Here is a 10,063-nt window from a genome sequence, read left to right on the forward strand (position 1 = left end):
CTCTGACAGTGTAGCACTCCCTCAGTACTGACCCTCTGACAGTGCAGCACTCCCTCAGTACTGACCCTCTGACAGTGCGGCACTCCCTCAGTACTGACCCTCTGACAGTGCGGCACTCCCTCAGTACTGACCCTCTGACAGTGTGGCCCTCCCTCAGTACTGACCCTCTGACAGTGCGGCACTCCCTCAGTACTGACCCTCTGACAGTGCGGCACTCCCTCAGTACTGACCCTCTGACAGTGCGGCACTCCCTCAGTACTGACTCTCCGACAGTGCGGCGCTCCCTCAGCACTGACCCTCTGACAGTGCGGCACTCCCTCAGTACTGACCCTCCGACAGTGCGGTACTCCCTCAGTACTGACCCTCCGACAGTCCGGCACTCCCTCAGTACTGACCCTCCGACAGTGCGGCACTCCCTCAGTACTGACCCTCCGACACTGCAGCACTCCCTCAGTACTGACCCTCCGACAGTCCGGCACTCCCTCAGTACTGACCCTCCGACAGTCCGGCACTCCCTCAGTACTGACCGTCTGACAGTGCGGCACTCCCTCAGTACTGACTCTCCGACAGTGCGGCACTCCCTCAATACTGACCCTCTGACAGTGCGGCACTCCCTCCGTACTGACCCTCTGACAGTGCGGCACTTCCTCAGTACTGACCCTCTGACAGTGCAGCACTCCCTCAGTACTGACCCTCCGACAGTGCGGTACTCCCTCAGTACTGCACAGGTGTCTCAACCTTTATTAACCACCAAGTTGCCAATGCATGCTACCTATTCTAAAACGTTATTACCTGCTGTTATATTTAGCTGTGTTTCTGTGCTGAAATTTACCATTCCACTTTCCTATGTCAACAGTCACAATATGGCCGCAGGCTCTGACCACTTTGGTAGTATTTCGGCGCAAGTTGCCAGATACCTTCCTGGCAGCTCAGTCGCCAGCTTGAACCTCAGATTGAGCCGACTGCTGGCAGAGACATCGGCAATTCACAAATAATTACACGGACGTTGGGCCGACGTGGTATTGGAGAATGTGCTTTCCTTCTTACCTGGATCCTGTTGTCCAAACTGGTTACAGGGGAAAGCTAAAACAGTGAATGAAGAATGGCAGAGTTTCTCCATCAGGGCATTCAGTTTGTGGAACTGTTGAATAAAGAGGAAGAGGAATATAATCAGGAGTTAGAACTTGTCCAATCCTATCCAGATAAAATAGACCAAAACTATTGCCTTGATGCCATAATAGTCCTAGATCTAGCTGTATGCTCATCTGTGTATCACTCATCCAAACATTACTTAGCAGGTGAGGACATTCTCTTAGTGCCAAATAGTTTGAAGTGTAGACAGTTGTGTAGTGTTAATGTCATAGAATCTCTACAGTGCAGAAGGCCATTCGGCCCATCGAGTCTATAGCGACCCACCAAAAGAGCACCCTACCCAGGCCCACTCCCTCACCCTATCTCTGTTGCCCCACCTAACCTTTGGACACTTAAGGGACAATTTAGCGTGGCCAATCCACTAAGCTGCACATCTTTGGACTGTGGGAGGAAACCGGAGCACCCGGAGGAAACCCACGCACACACGGGGAGGATGTGCAACCTCCACACAGACCGACACCCAAGGCCGGAATTGAACCCGAGTGCCTGCCGCTGTGAGTGTTAACCGCCGTGCCGCCCGCTGTCACTGGGCTAGTGACCCAAAGACCCAGGCTAACGCCCTGGGGACATGGGGTCAAACCCCACCACGGCAGTTGGCGGAATTTAAATTGACTCAATAAACCTGGAATATAAAGCTAGTGTCAGTAATGGCGACCATGAAACTATCAGGAAAATAAAACTTACCTGGTTCTCTGATATTTAGGGAAGGAAATCTGCCACCCTTAAATGATCGAACAAGCCTCTCAGTTCAAGGGCAGTAAAGGATCGGTAACAAACGCTAGGCTTCGCATAAAAGAATCAAAAATAACATTCGGTGTTTGGATTCACTAAGAGAGATGCTCACTTGGAGAGATAGTACAGGAATGATGGGCTGAATGGCCTCCTTTTCTGCTGTATGGATTCTGAAACCTCAGAATGTAGCTTTATTCCCGAACTCTGACTCCACGTTCTATTGAAGTAATGATCCTCAAGACTGACCATTGGAGATGTTCCTTACCTGCGGTATCGTTGACCCTCAAAATGCGGCCACGTTGGTGACCAGCAGAATCTTCCCCCGATACTGCCGCAGAGACAGGGGTGTCCCATCCAGCGTCCTCACTGTAAAATCATGCACCGAATCAGCTGGTGCTTCCTGGACGGAAAGCGGCAGAGAAACGTCCAACAGAGACATCATCAGCAGTAAGAATGACTCCCCGGACGTTTCTGTCTCTCTCTCCCTCCCGCTCCTGTTCCCTGCCCCCTCCTGGACCACCATCCCCCACTTCGCCAGCGTCTGGTTATTCTGCCTCAGTGCCTCCATAGATCTGCTATTGTGTTGTGATTGACTGGGCTTCCTGCACACTCATCACTCTGTCAGATGTGTACACTTCAATGAACAATCTTTGGATCTTGTATAAACCTATTTATGCGAGTCGGGAAGAGAGAGATTCATCAAAGAGAGGGAAAGAAAAACACAGTGAGGGGCTTGCAGGTTAGAGGCTAGGAATCCTGTGGTAGGTAACTCACCTCTTGACTCCTCAAAGCCAGCCCACCATCCACAAGGCACAAGTCAGGAGTGTGATGGAATACTCTCCACTTGCCTGGGTGAGTGCAGCTCCAACAACACTCAAGAGGCTCGACACCATCCAGGACAAAGCAGCCCCGCTTGATTGCTCCCCCTTCCACAAACATCAACTCCCTCCATCTCCAAAGAACAGTGGCAGCCGTATGGACCATCTACAAGATGCACTGCAGTAACTCACAAAGGTCCATGAGACAGCACCTTCCAAACCCACCGCCGCTAAAATCTAGAAGGTCAAGGGTAGCAGATACCTGGGAATCCCACCACCTGGAGGTTCCCCTCCAAGTCACTCACCACCTTGTCTTGGAAATATATCGTCTGTTACCACTGTCGCTGGGTCAAAATCCTGGAACTCCCTCCCTAACAGCACTGTGGGTGTATCTACACCTCAAGGACTGCAGCGGCTCAAGAATTCAGCTCGGGCAGCACGGTGGTGCAGTGGTTAGCACTGCTGCCTCACGGTGCTGAGGTCCCAGGTTCGATCCCGGCTCTGGGTCACTGTCCGTGCACATTCTCCCCGTGTTTGCGTGGGTTTCGCCCCTGTCATGATATCCAGGTGAACATCATTGCACATACATACATACATACTGATGGGCCGATCAACGGACCAATCAACACACACACAACACGACAGCCAATCACAGGCAAGAGCATACACAGTACAAAACAGGGAACACAACACTTCCTGGGCACTCGAGCAGGAGACGGCTCAGGGCACAGAGCTCATTACAAGCCACTCAGACATCCACCATGTGCTGCGTGCCACTACAAGATAGAATTAGGAATAGGTCCACAGATTCAAGGGTCATGATCGAACCTCAGTAAACACTTCATAGTACCAGGAGTAACTGTGGTACCTACCTACAAATCCTCCGGAATCTGCCATCCTGTGCCATGGACACCGTCAGCACACCGCAGCCGCTGCAAGTCGCTGGAAACCTCGGCGTTAATTGGAAGCTGTGCAAACAGCACTTCCAGCTCTTCCTGGAAGCCAACAAAAAGGAGGGCGCTTCGGACACCAGAAAGATCGCCATCCTCCTCTCCACGGCAGGTCAACACGCCATCCATGTCTACAACTCCCTGGTGTTCGCGGAAGGTGAAGACAAGACCAAGTACAAGACGGCCCTTCTCAAGCTCGACCAACAATTCAATGTCAAGGTCAACGAGAGCTTCAAGAGGTATCTCTTCCAGCAGCGCCTGCAGGGTAAGGATGAGCCCTTTCAGTCATTCCGTATGCATCTCCGTATCCTCGCGCAGTCCTGCGGTTACGACACCACCTCCGATTCAATGATTCGGGACCAGATCGTTTTTGGGGTCACCTCGGGCACCCTACGCCAGCAGCTATTAAAAATAAAAGGCCTCACCTTAGCCTCCACAATCGAAGCCTGTGTCCTGCACGAAAACGCGACTAGCCGCTATACCCAGTTTCAGGCGGCCGAATCGGCGCGGCAGGGGTCCTACGAGGCCGAACTGGTCCAGGCGATCGAGTTCCTCCCGGCCCGCGGCCCGGACGAGGGCGGCCATTTCGTGCGCTTTTCGGGGCCTCCCGCGCTTGTGCGCGGCAAAAACAACGGCAACACTGAGGAGCGTGATGCGCAGGCGTGCTCGACGCAAGACCGAACTACGCATGCGCGGTGGCGCAACGAACGCCATGACGTCACGATGTGCGGCAACTGTGGAGCCGCACATTTAAAGCGGCAATGTCCCGCAAGAACCCGACAATGCCTCCGCTGTGGCAAGATGGGCCACTACGCTGCCTGCTGTCGAGCAGCTCAACCTGCCAATACTCCCCAATTCTGACAACCTCGCAGGGACGTGCGAACCATTCAGCTTCCTTACTACGAGTCGTACCCAGACGATAGCCAGACCAGTGACACAGACGACCGGGACGCCTTCCGTGTTGCGGTCATTGATGGGAACCGAATGTCTCCAGCCAGGACCCACCAGCCGATGCAAGTCAACACTGTCAATCCGGGTGATGAATGGTGTGCCACCCTAACGGTCAACTGATCACCGATAACATTCCGTCTGGACACTGGCGCCTCCGCCAATCTCATAGCATGGTCAGCCTTCTACGCCATGAAGGTCAGACCACCAATTCGGCCATCCCGTTGCAAGATGGTCGACTACAATGGGAACGTTATCCCGGCTATGGGATCCTGCCAGCTCCAGGTGACACACCACACACATACGGCCACACTCTCATTCGAGATAGTCGGATCATCGAAGGACTCCCTGCTAGGCGCACAAGCATGCAAGGTTCTCCACCTCGTGCAACAAGTCCACACTCTGTCTCCAGAAGGCACATCCGACTTCCCGGATGCAGAGTTCAGGGCACAGCTCCAATCGCTCCTCGCCCACAACCAGGAGGCATTCGAGGGCATTGGAACACTGCCATACACCTACAGAATTCGGCTCAAACCGAACACCACCCCGGTCATTCACGCACCTCGCAGGGTCTCAGCGCCATTCAAAGACCGCCTCAAGCAGCAGCTGCAGGATCTCCAGGACCAAGGGGTGCTATCCCAGGTCACGGAGCCCACGCCATGGGTCAGCTCCATGGTGTGTGTTGAGAAGCCCTCCGGCGAGCTCCGGATCTGCATTGATCCAAAAGACCTCAACAACAACATAATGAGGGAACACTACCCCATACCCAAACAGGAAGAGATAACGAGCGAAATGGCCTGGGCTAAAATCTTCACAAAACTGGATGCCTAAAAGGGTTTTTGGCAGATCCAACTGGATCAGTCCAGCCGAAAGCTGTGCACCTTCAACACCCCTTTCGGCAGGTTCTGCTACAACAGAATGCCATTTGGCATCATCTCAGCATCCGAGGTCTTCCACAGGATCATGGAGCAGATGATGGAGGGCATCGAAGGGGTGCGCATCTACGTGGACGACGTCATTATCTGGTCCACCACACCACAGGAGCACATCAATCATCTCCAGCGTGTCTTTGCGCGCATACGGGAAAACGGCCTGCGCCTCCACCGAGCCAAGTGTTCTTTCGGCCAAACCGAGCTGAAGTTCCTGGGGGACCACATTTCCCGGTCAGGAGTCCGTCCGGATGCAGACAAGGTGAGCGCCATTACATCCATGCCGCAGTCGGCAGACAAGAAAGCAGTGCTACGCTTCCTGGGCATGGACAACTTCCTCGGGAAGTTCATTCCCAACCTTGCCTCCCACACGACGGCTCTGCGCCACCTAGTGAAGAAGTCCACGGAGTTCCAGTGGCTGCCCGCACACCAGAAGAATGGGAGGAGCTCAAAATTAAGCTCACCACAGCACTGGTATTGGCGTATTTCGACACATCGCGTGACACCAAAATTTTGACTGTCCGGCATTGGGGCGGTACTCCTACAGCGGGGCGACACTGCGTCATGGGCCCCGGTCGCCTATGCCTCGCGGGCCATGACCCCCCACAGAACAGCGCTACGCGCAGATCGAAAAGGAGTGCCTGGGCTTGCTAACCGGGATAGACAAGTTCCATGATTATGTGTATGGTCTTCCCCGGTTTACCGTTGAGACTGACCACCGCCCCCTGGTCAGCATCATAAATAAGGACCTGAACGAGCTGACCCCTCGCCTCCAGCGCATCCTACTTCCAACTGGTCTACACCCCGGGTAAGGACCTTATCATTGCGGATGCCCTATCTAGAGCAGTGAGCACGCCGCCAGATTCGGAGGGGTTCGTCTGTCAGGTCGAGGCGCAGGTGGCTTTCACATCGGCAAATCTGCCAGCTGACGACTCCAGTCTGGCCCGTATTCGCCGAGAGACTGCGGCTGACCCCCTTCTACAACGGGTGATGCGCCACATGACGGGAGGGTGGCTCAAAGGGCAGTGCCCGCAGTTCTACAATATCCGAGACGACTTGGCCGTTATTGATGGTGTCCTTCTAAAGCTGGACCGGATTGTGATTCCGCACAGCATGCACAAGCTGGTCCTCGACCAACTACACGAAGACCATCTGGGGGTCGAGAAGTGCAGACGGAGGGCCCGAGAGGCGGTGTACTGGCCGGGCATCAGTGATGACATTGCCAATATGGTGCTCAACTGCCCCACCTGCCAAAGGTTTCAACCGGCGCAACCTCCTGAAACGCTTCTGCCCCATGAGCTGGTGATGTCCCCCTGGGCGAAGGTGGGTGTGGACATCTTTCACGTGCTCGGCAGGGACTATGTAATCGTCATTGACTACTATTCCAACTATCCAGAGATCATACGCCTGCACAATTTGACATTGTCCGCTATCATAAGGGCCTGCAAAGACACCTTTGCTCGCCATGGCATTCCGATGACTGTCATGTCGGACAATGGGCCCTGTTTCGCCAGCCAGGAATGATCATCCTTTGCTGCCTCATATGGTTTCACACAGGTGACGTCCAGCCCTCTGCATCCCCAGTCCAATGGAAAGGCGGAGAAGGGCGTTCACATCGTCAAGCGGCTCCTCTGCAAGGCTGCTGCTGCCGGATCGGATTTCTGCCTCGCCCTGCTGGCCTATCGCTCGGCCCCACTTGCCACTGGCCTCTCACCAGCCCAGCTGTTAATGGGCCGCGCCCTCAGGACCACTGTGCCATCCATTCTGGTCCCCACAACCAACCATGCTCCGGTACTACACAGAATGCAACAGCAGCGCGTTCGCCAGAAGAGGGCATATGACACACAGGCAACTGATCTTCCCGCCCTGGCCCCTGGAGACGAAGTCCGCATCCACCTACCAGAAGGTGGCTGGTCAGCACCTGCCGAAGTTCTCCGACGCGTGGCTCCCCGCTCGTTCCTGGTTCGCATGCCTGATGGATCCATTCGTAGGCGCAATCGCCGGGCTCTTTGCCTACTTCCACGCTCGCTATGGGAACTTACACCGACACCGCGCCCTCCTGTTGTTCCTGATATCGACTTTGTGGAGCTTCCTGCCACCATGCCCATTCCGTCGTCGCCCGTGGCCAGGCCCATTCCTCAGCCGGTGGTTCCAGACCCACCCTTGAGGCGATCAACCCGAATTCGTCGCCCACCTACTAGACTGGACTTATGAGACTGTTTGTACATTGAACTCATACTACCACTGTGTTAATATGTTTCTGTTCTTATCGTTACAGGAAGTCGTTCTACATTTCCCCGTTCTTTGTTTATGGTACAATCTCGTTGTTATGTCGCACCCGACATCGCCCCTTGTATATAGTTTAGCCCCATGTACATGCTGTAGATATTGCACACACACACATTTAGCTACACTCAGTACACATCTCTATTTATGACCACATAGGCACATGTTCTTGTAAAAAAGGAGGGATGTCATGATATCCAGGTGAACATCATTGCACATACATACATACATACTGATGGACAGATCAACGGACCAATCAACACACACACAACACGACAGCCAATCACAGGCAAGAGCATACACAGTGCAAAACAGGGAACATGACACTTCCTGGGCACTCGAGGATGAGACAGCTCAGGGCACAGAGCTCATAGCAAGCCACTCAGACATCCACCATGTGCTGAGTGCCACTACAAGATAGAATTAGAAATAGGTCCACAGATTCAAGGGTCATGATCGAACTTCAGTAAACAGTATACAACTGTAAATAGATGTTTGAAATAAAACTGAGTTGTACCATTCGCAACCGTGTTGGTTCGTCTGTGTAGCAGAGCACCCAACACTTCAGCCCCCACAACCCAAAAGATGAGCAGGGTAGGTGAATTGGCCACGCTAAAGTGCCCCCTAATTGGGAAAAATGAATTGGCTACTCTAAATTAATATTTTAAAAAAGAATTCAGCTCACCACCACCTTCTCAAGGGCATTTAGAGATGGGCAGTAAATGCTGACCTCGCCAGCGACACCCACATCCCATAAATGAATACAACATTCCCAAAGCACATCTTGGAAATAGCCAAAGCCTGTACCACGTCCAATGAGCTACTTTGAAATGCAAACACTGCTGGTATGTCAGTAACTGTAGCAGGCGGATTGTGTGCAATATCAGCCGCCATCTGCAAGAAGGTGAATGAGAGAAGCCAGTTCGGTCTTGCTGATGTTGCTCGAGGGGGAAGAGTTGGCAGCGACGAGAGAACTCTCAGCACTTCTTCAAACAATGCCACGGCACCCTTTACCATCCATTGCAACAGCCAGAGAGGGCACAACCCAAATCTGGCAAGGCGGCGTTCTTGATGGATGCATGTCTAAGGGTCAACATTCACCCGGTGCATGACCTTTGTTGTCAGAGTCATCAATGCGAGGGTGGCGTTGCTGCCCGACTTGAATCCCCTCCAGGTCAAATAGCCTGTAAACATTCAATGGCTCACAGTGGGGAATGGCTACTTGGCTGAAGCAACAGGCAGTTAATTGACGGGAATAAATCCCCTGCAAAGAATCAGAGTTGGGAACCCTCCAAAACGGGAGTGACTTTGAGTTTATTTTCAATAGTCAACTATTAAGATTGTGGACGAACAAAGACCCTCTTCACTTATGAGAAAGGCACCGAAATGGCAAACCACTGACCTCCTCGTGGACAATAAGCTGCTGATGGGTTTTGGAATCAATTCATCTTGTTTAAACCAAAAAAAATCATTGTAAACGCAAGTTTGCCCCCAGTCCTGTTTCTGCCAATGGAAGCTATTCTACTTACCCGAGTCAGGATTTGCAGTTTGGGACAATAAAACCTGGAATTTGATAGTTTGTGAAGCTCGTGCACACGTTTCCTGCTGAGTTTGCTGCTTCTGGTACACATATGTGTCTCTGAAATCAACTATCGATGTCAACTCACAGCATGTCCCAGAATATTCCTGCTCCTTTGTTCATAGAAACTGCTGCCTTGGACTTTCTCTCTGCAGCTCGCTCAGCACAATCTGTCAGTTGGCATTCATTTTACTCATTAGCTGTGCTTGTCCTCTATCCCAATGTTCTAACCAACAACATGCCACCTGGTAGCATTGCTACCCCTGTTGTGAGTTCAGATCCCACTCCGGAGTCTTGCGCAGAGGTGCGCAGTACTGAGGGAGTGCTAAAGGTGCTGCTTTTTGGATAAGATGTTTGTTGAATCCGCAATAAGCAGAACGCATAGTCGATGGCCGAAATTAAAGAACAGGTTTATTCCAATACTCCTCCACTCCCCTAAGGGTCTCCGTCCCTGACCTGCAGCTAGGCCGGGATTTTTATACAACTGGGGCTCTCCTGGTAAAGGGGGAACCCCACCCCCCTAAACAGGAAGTCCTGCCTGCCAAAGGGCCAGTTCATATTCCAGGGCGGTCATGGGAAATTGTATGGTCGATTCTTGGACCTCCATTGGGAGGTCATAACAATGTTAAACCCGGGGCCCCGTCTGTCCATTGGGGCGTGCATATAAGA

General features: G+C 52.7%; 1 protein-coding gene across 1 annotated transcript in view; it reads right to left on the reverse strand.

The window, feature by feature from the left end:
- The window catches only part of cuedc2 (CUE domain containing 2), a 103,507-nt gene that overhangs the window by 29,744 nt on the left and 63,700 nt on the right, over positions 1–10,063 (reverse strand). Inside the window, exon 9 of the mRNA XM_072491806.1 lies at positions 1,048–1,141. Coding sequence (XP_072347907.1) covers positions 1,048–1,141 — 94 coding nt within the window. The remainder of the gene's footprint in view (positions 1–1,047; positions 1,142–10,063) is intronic.

The sequence above is a fragment of the Scyliorhinus torazame genome, chromosome 28, assembly GCF_047496885.1.
Source record: "Scyliorhinus torazame isolate Kashiwa2021f chromosome 28, sScyTor2.1, whole genome shotgun sequence".
Classification (NCBI taxonomy): domain Eukaryota; kingdom Metazoa; phylum Chordata; class Chondrichthyes; order Carcharhiniformes; family Scyliorhinidae; genus Scyliorhinus; species Scyliorhinus torazame.